Below are 14,972 nucleotides of genomic sequence, written 5' to 3'. Positions count from 1 at the left end.
CAGACAGTAAGTGAATACAAAACCCAATATAAATTCCAATAGTGGTCAGTACCATGGAGACAGAACAGGGCATGGGACACAGAGCTGAAGAGTAATCTATTTAAAGTTTAAGACCCAGGATAATGTAACTCGTGTACAAACTATGAAGATGGTGCCTCTCTGTCCACAGTAGGTTGAGCAATTTCGAATGATTTGGTTTTAGTTGAGCCTCGTGTCTGTTTCTCAGAATAACCTCTTGATGCCAGTTGATCGAAGGACGAGTTCAGAAGGTGCACTTTACTGACATATTCTTGTGTTGTCTTCTTGTAGTTTTCAGTGAGGACCTTCACTCCAGCCTCTACTTTGTCAATGCATCTCTGCAAGAGGTAGTGTTTGCGAGCACCACGGGGACCCTGGTGCCCTGCCCTGCTGCAGGCATCCCTCCTGTGTCTCTCAGATGGTACCTAGCAACGGGCGAGGAGATCTACGATGTCCCCGGGATCCGCCACGTCCACCCCAACGGCACTCTCCAAATTTTCCCCTTCCCTCCTTCAAGCTTTAGTACCTTAATCCATGATAATACTTACTATTGCACAGCTGAAAATCCTTCAGGGAAAATTCGAAGTCAGGATGTCCACATCAAGGCTGGTGAGTACGGCTCCTCAACCTTTATTCGTTCTCTGCCTGCTGGGGGTCCAGGTGGGCAATGACAAATATTAAAATGCTATCAGCTGAGAACCAATGAAAATCCTATCCTTAGTTCACTCTTCTAATGGCTGCCTTGAGATGTCAGAGTGCCTTACATTTTTGGAATGAAAACTCGAAATTAGTGGTTCTCTTCCTCAGGGAAACAAGCATGCAGAGGCCTGCAAATATCACCTCTAGCTTTTTGCTGACTGACTTTTATTCAACATTTCTGCTATTTGAACAAGACACGTCAAAAAAGCATTCAATGCATTTGTAAACCTTTGCAACTCTATTTCTGTAAGTCACTAAACACTGTGGAAGTGGGGAAAACCCTGCTGTGGCACTGACATTAAGTTTGCAGTACAATTCTTGGGTCGGTTTTAACGTTGTCACTCAACAAATATTCCTTGAGCTTCTATTTTGATTCAGGCACTGTGCCAGGTGCAGGGAGTAGATGGGTAAAAAGGCCTGGTACATGGCCTCATGGACATAGTCCTTATGAGGGAGTCAGACAATGGACAAATAAAGTTGGGTCAAAATTTACAATGGAGAGTTGGCCTCTGTCCCAGGCACTATGACATTTGCTGAGTATATTGTAAAAAAATTGGAGGAGAGAATCATCAGCTGAGAATCTATGAAAACCCTGTCATCCGTTCAGTGTGATACTGATGGCCACTTTGAGATGTCAGAGCATCTTTTGACTGGATTTTGGAGTGCCTTACGTTGCTGGAACTAAAACTTGAAATTAGTGATATCAAGTTAGTAAGGTCTAAACTATATCCCGGACTTACTGTCTTTTGACCAGCTGATACAGTGACTAAAACTTTCAGTGCGTCCAAGCTCATTGTGTTTGTTTCCTGTCTCCCTCTTCACTCCTCCCCACCCAACTCTGTCCCAGAGGCAGGCAGTGTGAGGAGTGAGGAAGACAAAGGGAGAACAGAGGACAAGGAATTTTACTGGAATAAACCATAGCATCAATGTTTACCATCAGTAAAATAGCATCAGTCTAATATTCTTCTGTTCCTTGTGAAATAAAAAGGGCTCTTTTAACATTTTTGACTGTGTCACATGTTGCTGGAATGTTGTTCAATAAATAAACCCTGAATTAGTTATGTTCCTTTTAACATCATACTGTATTTTAATTGCCATAGATAGAAGCCAAACCAGGAATACAGCCTGAGGTTCACAGACGTCAAAAGTTGTACATACAGGACATATTGTGTCATTCTATAGATTTAATAAAGCCCCCCAAAACATACACACAGTTAGACACCAGTTAGAAAGCAGTGTTTTTATCATTTTTTTAAGCCTAGGCTTTCAAATCCTATGGTAAACTGACATAATGGAGTGACTAGGAAAAGAGAATGTGACCTTGATTATTGACGTATACACCAGGTAGCTGGGGGAACTTTGTAATAATTTCTGCAGCAAGTGTGGAGGTGCCGTTTGAAGACATCACAACACGAGCAAAATATGAAATGTTTCTGAATTCCTGCATGTGATCTCTTCGATGTAAGGAATCAAACATTAGACTGTGACTCATTCTGCTAGCTAGTCATTTCCCAGCTATATTTTGATCTCCATGACATGCTCATGAATTTCAAGACATGCACAAAAATGCATTTAAGAAAGGAAGAAAAAGGTTGGCTTTAATCAAGAGATATGAAAAGTTGATACCCCGAATAATTAAAATGAAGCAAATGAAATTTGTATAGGAACTTCTAAACCTGACAAACAGGGAGACATCGCGGATGCCTTTTACCTGGCAGGCTAACAAGTTTAGTGGTGTGTCATAAAAACATCTTCATAAACTACAAAGTACCACTTCTAGTAAAACCTGGAACTTCAAACAGCTATACTTGTCTGTATTAATCTGCTATTTCTGTCTTAGGTTTCCTGTCAGATAAAAGAATTAAATGCTTACTTCTGTTTTAACTGCTATTTTCTAAATTTCTCATAGAATTGATTGTCTTTGCATGACCACGTAGGTTTTAAAGGGATGGAAGTTCCATCATCTTGTCTGGCATCTATGCTACTACCCCCGCCCCTTCCACTGAGTTATGTGATTTCTGTCTGTGTGCTGTTATTCTTGACATCTAAGGCCCATCATACACATGATTGCTCTGTCAGTTTGAACTTACAAGATGGATAGTCATGTTGCCCCATTGAAATTACCTTTCTCATTTAATTTTACTTCTTAATATGAACACATTATAGTTGTAGTAGTCTTTTAGATTATTTATTGGATGCTGGAAAATCTGGTTTCATCACTTTTATGTAGATGCTAGTACAAAACTGGATGGCTGTTCAGAAGGGCAGGTGAGGGATGTGTATGTTACCCAATGATGGCTGTAGTGCAGCTTTGAGTGGAATGAGCACTGACTCAGGGGTATCCTCCTGTGTATCGGGTCATCTGAAATGTCTCTGTGCCTCTAGATTGGCATTGGAACTTTCCTGGAATAATCCATTAGGTAAATGGCTTCATCATCTCTCCTTTGTAAGTACAGGGAATTCTTATTCTTAACAGTTTTCAGTGACTTTGACTTAGGTCTGACTGTCAACAAAACAGGGAAGGTTCATACATCTTGTCTCCTTAATCAGCAATCCTAGTTCTCCTTCACATAAAATACTTTCTTGCCCTTTTTGTTCTAAGGAGTGAAATGCACACGGATCCCTTGAAGCAGTACTGCCCTGCCCATGCCGCATTTCTACTTAGCAAACGGTAATCAGCTATATGACCTTGGTCAAGTCAAAACATTTCTAGTGATTGCTTCCTCCTTAGTGAACTGTGCTTAATAACATCTGACTGGGGCCTCTGCGTATGGCCGAGATCGAGTAGCAGAGACAAAATGTACCCTTTTATCTGAAACAACAACAGCACACAGACAGAAATCAAATCATCAATCTAATCAGTCTAATTAAAAGAAAATATCAGAAGAAAGCTGGAGTAACTATGTCAATATTAAACGAAGTATATTTCAGAGCAAAGAATATTACAAGGGCTAAAGAAGGCCATTTTGTAAAAAAAAAGTTCAATTAATTAAGAGGGTATGACTATTATAAATTTTATGCACCTATAAGAGAACTTTAAAATACATGAAGTAAAAGCTGATAGAACTGCAAGAAGAAACAGACAAATCAAAACTTATAGTTAGAGATTTCAATACCCCTCTCTTTTTTTTTTTTTTCTGTACGCGGGCCTCTCACTGTTGTGGCCTCTCCCGCTGCGGAGCACAGGCTCTGGATGTGCAGGCTCAGCAGCCATGGCTCACAGGCCCAGCTGCCCCCCGGCATGCGGGATCCTCCTGGATTGGGGCACGAACCCGCGTCCCCTGCATTGGCAGGCGGACTTCCAACCACTGTGCCACCAGGGAAGCCCCCACTCTCTTAATAACTGCCAGAAATAGAAAATAAGCAAGAATAAAGAATACTTGAATGGCATTGTTAATCAGCTTGACCCAATTGACATTCAAATACAGAACATTCCATCCAGTGATAGCACAATACATATTCTCTTCAAGAAAACACAGATATTTACTAAAATAAATCATATTATGAATGAAACAAGAATCGGACGAATTTAAAAAAAATAAGTCATATAAAGTATGTTCTTTGACTGCAATAGAATTAAATTAGAATCACTAACAATAAGATCTCTGGGAAATCCCCAAATATTTGGATACCAAATAACATACTTCTAAATAATCTGTGTCAAAGAAAAAAACAAAGTAAATGAGAAAGTATTTTGAGCTGAATAAAAATGAAAGTACAACATCTAATAATTTTGGGCATGCCACTACAGCAATGCTTAGGGGGAGAAATTTATAGTTCTAAAAACTTACATTGGGAAGGGAAAATGGTCTCAAATAGAGATCTCAAGTGGTCTTAATTCCAGAACAAATTAAATACAATATAAGCAAAAATGAAATAACAAAGATTAGAGTGGAAATCTCTGAAGCCAGAAGTTGTTACTTTGAAAAACATCAATAAAATTGGTAAGCTGGCCAGACTGAAGAGGAAAATAAGAGAGAAGACAGATTATCAGTGTCAAGAATGAGAGAGGTTACATTACTATTCTACAGATATAATCAATATATATGTATAATCATCAATATTCTATAGTAGGCAAAATTGTACAGATATTTAAATTATAATAGAATATTAAGAACATGGGGATGTCAGTAAATCAAATAACTTAGATAAAATGAGAAAGTCTTTGAAAGAAATAAAATGCCAAAACTCATTCAAGAAGAAATAGCTGAATAGCTCCATATCTGTTAAAGAATTTGAATTTGTAATAGAAAAATTTCCTACAATGAAATTCCGGGCTCAAATGGATACACTCTTTATTCTACCAAATATTTGAGGAAGAAATACCAAAAATTCTACACAAATTCTCCCAGAAAGTTGAAGAGGAAAGACTACTTCCCAAGTTATTTTAGGAGATCAGCATTACCACGATACTAAAACAAAGAAAGGGAAATATTCCTCATGAATATACATGTAAAAATTCTAAACAAAATTTTAGCAAATTGAATCCAACAACATATAAAAAGGATAACACAACAACATATAAAAAGAGCTTATCTCCTGAATGGAAGGTAGGTTTCACATTTGAAAATTAATCAAGGCAGTTCACCACATTAACACATTAAAAACCATGTGATTATTTCAATAGGTGCAGAAAACCATTGACAAAATGCAACATCCTATTATAATAAAAACTCTCAGAAAACTAGGAGTAGAAGAGAAATTTGATTAAAAAAAAATCCTACTACAGCTAACATCATACTAAATGGTTAATGATTAAGTGCTTTCCCCCAAATATGAAGACTGCAGAGATGTGTGCTTTCACCACTTCTATTCAACATTGTACTGGAGGTTGCAGCCAATGCAATATGGCAAGAAAAATAAGTAAAAGACATCCTGATGGTAAAAAATTCATCTGTTTTTATTTGTAGATTCCAATCATTAATTTTAAAAAAATCTGCTGGCCTCTACAAAAAAAACCCTACTGGAACTAAATGAGTTTATCAAAATGGTGGTATACAAGATCAACACACACAAACACACAAATTTAAATACTGTTTATAATAGCATCAAAAAACAAGAAATACTTAGAGATAAGTCTGACCCAAGATGTGGAAGACACTTCCACTGATAATTACAAAACATTTCTGAGAGAAATAAAGAAGAGAAATAGTATTTTATGAGTTGGAGGATATGGTATTGTTAAGATGTCAGTTCTCCCCCAAATGATCTATAGATTCAATACAATCCCCGTGAAAACCCAGCAGCCTTTTTTTTTTAACAAATAGGAATTAATTAGTTGATTCTAAAATTTATATTGAAATACAAAGGACCAAGAATAGCCAAAAGAACTGTGAAAAATAAAAATAATAATTTAAGGGGGTTAATGCTATTTGACTTTAAGACTTATTATAAAGATAATTATTATAAACATAAGTAATAGAATCCAGAAATTGGTCCATACATACATGGACACCTGAAATTTGACAAAGGTGCAAAGGGAATTGAGTGAAAAAAGAAAGTTATTTTAACAAGTGATGCTGGAAAATGTTTATATCCATGTGCAAAAAAACAAGCTTCAGTCCACACTTTGCACTGTACACAAAATTAACTCAAAATGGATCTTAGATCTAAATATAAATCAATAAACTTTTAAAGACAAAATTGGGGGAAAATTTTTGCAACCTTGAGTTATTTAAAAATTTCTTAGATGTGACACCAAAAGTTAAATCCATATAAAACAAGTTGTTATATTGAATTTTATCAAGATTAAAAACTTCTGCTCATTTAAAGATACTGTTAGGAGAATAGAAAGGCAAGCCACTGCCTGGGAGAAAATACTTCCAAGTCATATATCTGTTAAAGGACTTTTATCCAGAAATATAATGAAATCTAAATAATCATAAGAAAACAAACACCCCTATTTTAAAAAATGGGTTAGCAATTTGGAGAGGTAGAGCAACAGAAAAGATATGCAGTGACTAGTGAGCACATGAAAGATGCTTAGCATTATTAACCTTGAAGGAAATGAAAATTAAAACCACAAGGATATAGATTCCTCTGCATATTTAAAATTAAAAACAATGACCGCCCAAGTGTTAGTGAGAATATGTAGCACCTGGGACTTTCATAAACTTCCGGTGGGAATGTAAATGGTACAGCCCCCTTGAACAGTTAGTTTCTTGAAAAGACAAACACCTACCATATATTCCATCCATTCTATACTTAGGTACTTACCCAAAGCATATGTCCACACAGAGAGTTTTACATGAATGTTCATAGCAGCTTTATTTGTAATGGCCAAAAGTGGGTGAGAGAAGTCCATCACCAGATAAATGGATAAGTTGTTACTTATCCACACAAGGGGATGAAAAGGAATGGATTATTGATAAGGCAGTAGCAGGGAGGCATCTCAAAGTAGTTATACTGAATAGAAGAAGCCAGGTAAGTATAGATGTCTTATATGATCCCGTTTATATAAACTCTAAAACATGCAGACTAATCTATAATGACGGGAAGCACATCCATGGTTGCCTGTAAAGAGGATGGGAAGGGGGGACTCCATAGGAGGTAAACTTTTGGACGATGGATCTATTTTTATCTTGGTTATGGTGGTGACTTCATGGGTGTGGACATGTGTTAAAACATCAGTAAATAGTTCAGCTTATTGAATGTCACTTATATCTTCTAAAGTTGGTTTAAGAAAAAGCTAGTGATAGCACGTGTCTGACCTATGAGGGCTGTCTTGATGTTCATATAATAACCGTAGCTAATAATAGCTGCACATATGGTGGGCATCGATATACCTCTCTGCCCAGATGCCACATTAACCCCCTTAATTGTCTCTTGCATCCCCATCATGCAAAATGGTCTTGAATCCCTGGTCACAGGTGATTGAACTGATGGAGGGCAGTTAACCAAGCTAGTGTGTCAGTTCCCGTATCCTCTGAAACTGAAATCTTGAGAGAGAGATTTTGGGAACTGTGGGCCAGACACCTTCCATCTTCCACGTGGCCCAGAAAAGCAGAGGAAGCCTGTCTGTGGGGAAAGAGAAGGATGAAGCCAGAATCAAAGGGACACAGGCTGCGGGACCCTTCCCGAGGCCCTCTTGCAGGTTCCAGAGCTTGTAGTGTCTTCAGCTCAGGTAGGCTTCTCCGGCCAGCAGTCAGAGAGACTCAGACAGGCTATGTGCTAGACATTGTGCCAAGTCCTCTAGAGACATCCTCTGTGTTCAATGCACAACCGTGTGAAGTAGATGTTATTTAGATGAAGGACACAGAGGCCTCCGTGATCCTGTTGCTGGCCGTTCACAGCGGCTGTGGTCGGGAGGCTGGTTTGGCTAAACAGCACTGGGCCAGTGCCTCAGTCTCTGGAATATTTTGTGCTCACTTCCACCTTTCCCCTTCTCCCCGTTTCCTCTCTGCCTCCTCAGTCCTTCTGGTCCTTCAGGGCCAGCTCAAGGCACCCAGATTCCCTCCTTCCCTGAACTCCTGTTACCTTCAGTCATTTTCAGGACCGTGCACTTCAGTCTTTGCCTGTTTTCTTCCAGGTGTTCTGCCATGTGAATTTTCTTTCTTTCTTCAGTTGATTATTCCATAAAATGTGAGGATCTCCTTAGTCCCTGAGCAGTCCTTGACATGAGGGTGTGTTCAAGATGTAACTGAATATTTAAAGCATCTCCCAAGTTAAGTAATCAGCTACAAAATGAAAGAGCAACCTCCCCCGCAAGTTTCTATAAAAGTGATGTTGTGCCTTAGGGTCTCATTGTGCCTCAGATAACCATTGCCCCAGTAGGATGGACGTCGGGCATAGAGCCCTCCTACCTGCACAGAGTCTTCTGGTGTACCTAAGGCATCCAACCCTGGGACATTTGTTTATGCTTTATCACTTCAGACATAAGGATCAAGGGGGTTGGGAGCCATCTGAATCCAACCACTCAAGAAAGGACCTGCCTTCCTCGGCAATGCCCGGTGCTGCAAACTTTCTCCATCCCATCTTCCCACTTCCTCTGATTGCTGCATAGGCAGACTGGGATCAGGGCTGACTTCATGGGATGGGACCAGTGTGGTCACACAAAGCTGAGGGCCCTGCACTCAGGCTTCAAGCTTTCCTGTTGCCATCTTGAAATACTAATGCTTCTATCTTTCCATTTGTGTTCTGTGAGTGAAGTGTGATGGGAGAATGGAACATGCCCTGGGGGCTTGGTTTCTCAGCTCTTGGAGAGTCCTGTCTCATGCCACCCCACCTGGGGTGGGTTCCCAGCCACCCTTTCCTCAGGCTCTGGGTGCCCCAAGCCCCATTGGGCCTTCACCTCCCTAACCCCACCCAGTGGCCACTGCTGCCCCTCTGATCCCTGGTGCCCTGAGCCCTTCGCAGCCTCTTCCTCCTTGCCCCATCCAGCAAACACTGGCACCCTGCATCCAGTGGAGGCCTGGGCAGAGGTATGGGTGGAGTGGGTACACAGCGGAGTGTGGGGGAGCCTGTCTCTGCCCCAGGCTAGCAGCACCACAGTGCATTAGCAAGCAACTTGCTGGGGGTAAGCCTCTTGCCCACCTCCCGTTCTCTGTAGGCACTTTCTCTTGTCCCCGCCCCTTCCTGTCTGAGACATAGAACTTGGCTCCTTTCCTTGATTTCCATTAAAAATTCCCCCACCATTTGTTGCCGTTTGTTTACTGAAGGTCTGGGGAGATGGAGTGACTTTATAGCTTAGAAACGCACATCAGCAAAGACAAACTTAAATTGGATTCATATACCTGCTTAGGTGACCCCATCCCTGTGATAGTGAGCTCTTTCTATTGGCCTTCGCCATGCTGTCCAGCCCCCTATTGTTTTCTGTTCTCTGCTCCTTTTCCTATTTCCTGTCTTCTATTCTCCCACTAGGACCAAATTCTCATTCATTGAGGAGTTTGATTAATTCATCTGTCTCTTTGTTGCCTCTTTCCAATTTATGACTGTAGACCTCCACTCCCTCAAAAGGGCTATTTATCGAGGTGTTTTTGTGTACAAAGTCAGTTTCTCCCTCTGCGTATAACAGTGATGTTTCTTGAGTACCCTGAATGATTGCCCAGTGGACCTCCTGCAGATGTGGAACTGCCACCTGGACCGTCCCATCATATTGCACAAAGAGTGCAGGAATGAGGGTCTCAGAAGATTCCTAAACTTCTGAAAGTCTCTCTGGTTTGGGATAGGAATGAAAAAGTTCTCCCCGTTGGGAAGATATTATATAGTAATATTTAAACATCAGTACTGGGAGCCATCCTCTTTTCAATCTTAATAATGACATAACTCTGATACTAAACTACTTGGCGTATCACAGAGCTAGCACCGATCTTAAAAGTGCTTGTTCTGGAGCATTATTTACGTCTGCCTATTAGGAGATTTCCCCTTAGAAACTCATTCTCATATCTGTTGGGATATTAATTTCTTTTGAAATTAATTTTATGGCCAGTTTTCTTGACACGTATTTGTCCAATAAATGACTAAAACTTTCAGAGAGCTAATTAGATGGTAAGTTGTCTCTGTGGATAACTTAGAAAAATCATAGACTTACAGAATTCAGACCTTGAATCTTCCTATCCCAACCCCTCATTTCAAATTTGAGGAAATAAAACTGGAGAAATAAGTCTTTCGCCCACATTTGTAGAGCTGGAGGGAGGCATGACCTGGATTAGACGCACCCACGTCTCCTTATCCTGGAAGCAGAGGTCTTCCCCACACCAGGTGATGGTGTGGATCCAGGTAGCTTTATGCAAACTGTTCACGGCAGGCATGGTTCTGGGTGCTTTAGCCGCATTAACTGATTGAATCATCAGAATTGACTTACTTGGTAGATATTTTTATCAAAATTCCCATTATATGTGTGGCAAGAGAACTTGCTCACTGTAAAGTGGTAGGGCCTGGATTTGAACCCAGGCAGTTGGGCTTGCAGGGTGGGCACTGGATGACATCTAGTTTGTGGAAACCCCCTCTGGGCACTTTCTGGGCTACTCCTACTGTTGGGAATGTCTGGGCAGGCTCCCTTAATCAGCATGCTTCCCTAAGTGACAGGAAGCAGAATGATTCTTTCCAAAACTGCTTTGCAACTGTCATAAACATTACTTAGGAAGAGTTGTTTTAATTGTCACCTAGTTTCGAGGATTCCCAGGAGAGGTTGCCTTTCTTGATTTTTAAATTCTTTTCCTTGATAGTCTGACGTTTTTTCCTTGGTCCTCAGAGGACATGGAGGGAAGTTTCCCATCATCATAACTTCTGTTTAAGAAACTACTTCCCATGTCCAGATGTGTTTAGAGAGTAGATTAACTGCTTTTAGATATACTCATGCTTTTTAGTTCTTAGTGTAGTTTATTGTTAACAGAATGAAAGTCTTTAAGACATGAAATGTAGGTTGCTTAAAAATTTTTTTCCAATAAATATATTTGATGCAATTGATACGTGTAAGATACAATGTGCATATTTAGATGGGATCCTCTCCCAATGAGCCTGTGTGTGTTACCGGGGTCCTCTTCTTGCCTTCCAGTTTTACGGGAGCCCTATACAGTCCGTGTGGAGGACCAGAAAACCATGAGAGGCAATGTTGCGGTCTTCAAGTGCATTATCCCCTCCTCGGTGGAGGCGTACATCACTGTCGTCTCATGGGAGAAAGATACCGTCTCACTCATCTCAGGTAGGACAGTGAGCTTCCCGGGCGCAGGGCGCGGGGCTCGCAGCTTGTTCTGCGTATCGAATTGGGTCTCCGTCTATATGCGCGTCATAATTAAGAATTAGTATGCGGAAAGTTGACGCTGCTGCGTGATTAAATGTGATGACAGTGTTTTCTGTTGGTTTATGTGGCTCGACTCAGATATTCTCCAGTGAATTGACCGATGGATAGAAATTAGTTCCTTGCGCTATGAATATAATCATTATGTTACTTTAAAAAGGAAATTTTGTTTTTATTTCTGCTCCTGGGAAGAGGAAAGTAGGATTACTGTGTCTGTGAGCGACCTCAGTGCTGATATCGTGATATTCTCTATAATCTGGAAAATGGAAACCCTGATTTCATGCTGTTCTCACCTTTTCAAATGTCTTCAGAGTTATGTGGCCTCTTTCTTGAAGATTCTATTTGGAATATGTAGTCAGCACTGAAATATATATATGTCTATTTATATCTGTATATATATGTAAATAAATAATTTCCTGGTTTATTTTTGGTATCTAGAAATGCTACCGCTGAAGTCTAGCTTCTAAGAAGTTGTGGCTCTACTTTTCTCACGGTTTTTAAGCTGAGTTCTTGGTCCTTTTGCTACTTATCTGGAAAGGCTATGCAGACACTAGGCTCACTTTTTCTGTTTTGCACATCTTTGGGTAATGCCTGTTGGATACTTTTGGAAAACAGTCGTGATGAGCATTGAATGGGGTATAATGGTATAAATGATTGCTTTTCTTTACATGTCCCCTGTGCCCATGTGTGCGAGTGCATGCACACACACACGCACACGCACACACACAATTTGTTGTAACTCTTGAATACCACCAACTTTGTGTCAGCTTGCAGAGGTAAGAAATTGGAACTGAACTCCCATGGTGAAAGAGCATTTTTATATGGCTTATTGATTTGCTGGACAGTCTAGGTTACTATTACGACAAGGGCCGTCAAAAACATCACTGAACCATCACACAAATCAAAAATTAGATTTGCACATTATAGGAACTAGGATGTAATAGATGTTTCTGGCTTTCCGTAACGCCATCTTTACAGTGAATCTGAAGTCCCTCACACTTTACTGAACAATACATTCCTTGCTGTTATGTTAATTAATCATAGTAATTTGTTAACTTAGGATGTTGAAAAAATACTAAGCTTAAGACCTGAAACGTGATTGCAGTAATCAGAATAGAGACTCACCTGTACAGTTTTATTTGCACATTTCGATTGTTTAATGGTCTTACTCGCTTTGCTTCAGAGGTCATTTTAGTTTCTTGATAGCAGATGGAGAGATGTGATGACAGTCAGTCTGGCTGAGCCCAGAATCAGAGTCAGGAGCTCTCAAAAGTACACAGCAGGGGGCTTGTGGGTTCAGGGAAGGGGAGAAATTGGGTTGATATTTGCAGTCTCCCACACTCAGGGGCCATCAAATACGCAGCCTCAGTGTCTGCCCTAGGAGGGGAAGAGAGCAGGGGAGAATGACAAACTGCCTCTAAGAGCTTCTCCTTGGAGGTGACAGATGTCATTCCTGTTCATATTTAATTGGCGAAGCAAGTCACATGGCCGTGTCTGACTCCAATGGGGCATGTGCCTGGAAGGAGAGAACTGGAAACATGGATGAGAAATAGAAGTATCGACCGTGAGGTTATAGACCTACATCTGTATCTGTATCTATCTAATCTATATATCTGTATCTCTAGCTATTCTTACGTTTCCCAGACATCTTTAATTAATGGTATGCTTTTATTCAGTTTTTACCTCTTTGTAATCTATGTGAATAGACTTTTTTCTCCTTCCCCCCAGGAACCTAATTAAAATAAGACGAGAGGAGTTGTGTGTCTGGTCAGTGGAGGGGATGCTGCCACGTAAACAGTTGATACCTTGCCGATAAGAACTGCTGACCCCGTGTCCTCTCCTCAGTCATGCGTTGGAGCTTTATCCTTTGGCAAAATTTTTAAAACGACACAGCATGGACTGTGGGCTTTTCTTTTTTCACAAAAGTATCAGAAAACCAATATTGTACAGGCTCTTACCTCATTAAGGGATACATCCATAGTAAGGTTTTGTTGTTTATAAGCAAGCTATTTAAACAAACACAAGTTATCCCCAAGATGCTGCACGTGGCAGAGAGAGAGAGAGGTTGAGACACATACAGAAAGAGATATTTTTATACTCAGGTATTTCAACCTGAGGACGGGGCCCCAAAGCAGTGTTATGGTCTGTAAGTAGAAAGTCTGGAATCACACCTTGTAATGGAACTTACTGTCGCTTACTGTCAGACCCAGTTCCCAGTGCCTGAGCCCCATCCTCTGAGGCTGCAAAAATGCCCAGGGAAGGAGGTGATGAAGCCACTGGAAATGACAAAATGGTTAAAAAGTGTAGGAATCTTAATAAAAAACAGTTTCAGGTGGTTTAGATGGAGAAGGGTTACATTTCTCCTTAGGGCCCAGAGTGTGGCAGGGCACAGGTAGCCACACGTAGGGGGCAGGGAGGCTCTGCGGAGGAGGCTGGGACCTCCCTTCAGCACGTCCCAAGGGCTGAGTGGTGGCGGGGGCAGTACTGGGGCGTCTAGACTGGAGGGGATGACCCTGCCCAGCACAGAGGTCCCAGGGATGGAGAGGCATTTCTTGAGTTGGCTCTGAGTTCAGAAGAGACATCCTGGATGCTATATGTAAAAGGTGAATTCATCTCAGTTTGTAAATAAACTGAGGGCTCCTGAAACTCCTTGTTGAGCTTGGCTAGATGGTCAGCGGCTGTCAGCCTGCCTCTCTCCCCTGGGTCTGCAGTAAGCCTGGCCGGGAAGCTTGTCCCAGCAAAGCACATCTACTCTGCCCAGACCATCTCCTGAATTTCTGATTCTCTAGGTGAAGAAAAGCAAGGACCTAGATCAGCTATGAAACAGGCCTGTGTGAGGACCCTTGTGCTGTGAGGTTGGGGGAGGACCAGAGGGGTGCTGGTGGGGCTGCCTTGAGAAAGCTCAGAGCTAGGGGCAGACAAGAGGGGGTTCGGCGGCCTGTGCAGGCGAGGCCTGTCCACCAAGGTGACGTTCCGGTGCCACTGCTCAGCCCCATGGGGCCAGAGCCTGGGGGACCAGAGCAGCAAAGGCCTGCTCTTAGCAGATGAGTCTTGGGGCTCGAGGCCAGGGCTCTTGGGCAGTCAGCTAAGGTAAATGGTTATCTGTTGTCTAGGCTTTCCTTTTCAAAGGAAAAGAAATTTAAGGTGCGTGTATACCTATAAAAAGAAACACAAAGGCTTCTATTGGCACAGCATACTAATTTTGCCCGTTATCTTGGTTGAGAGAATCGGGGACTGCGTTACATTCTCACAGGGGTGAGCGCACCAGCCACGGTCTGTCTGGGTTTCCATGGGAGCAGCGTGGTGTCACAGGCCATTCTGACTGTGGCATCACTGGCTTAATGCACGTTGGGTCATGCCCTGATTTCTTCCCAGGGAGGTTTCGCGTTGGCCTGGATGTTGGCTCAGGAATCAAGTTGTACCTCTTTGTCATGTGACATCATTAGATCACTGATGTTAAGAAATGTAAATGGGTCATTAATTTTGATCAGTCTTCAGAAGGACTACTTCAGTGGTC

General features: G+C 41.4%; 1 protein-coding gene across 1 annotated transcript in view; it reads left to right on the top strand.

Annotated features, from left to right (window-relative positions):
* Nucleotides 1–14,972, top strand: part of DSCAM (DS cell adhesion molecule) — a gene marked incomplete at its 5' end in the record, with an annotated part of 740,232 nt that overhangs the window by 124,533 nt on the left and 600,727 nt on the right. The window contains 2 exons of the mRNA XM_065875917.1: nucleotides 310–627; nucleotides 11,213–11,359. Of these exons, the coding sequence (XP_065731989.1) occupies nucleotides 310–627; nucleotides 11,213–11,359 (465 nt within the window). The remainder of the gene's footprint in view (nucleotides 1–309; nucleotides 628–11,212; nucleotides 11,360–14,972) is intronic.

This window comes from Phocoena phocoena, chromosome 4 (assembly GCF_963924675.1).
Source record: "Phocoena phocoena chromosome 4, mPhoPho1.1, whole genome shotgun sequence".
In the NCBI taxonomy this organism is placed as follows: domain Eukaryota; kingdom Metazoa; phylum Chordata; class Mammalia; order Artiodactyla; family Phocoenidae; genus Phocoena; species Phocoena phocoena.
Note: the sequence above shows the minus strand (reverse complement) of the source record. Positions and strands in the feature narration are given on the sequence as shown.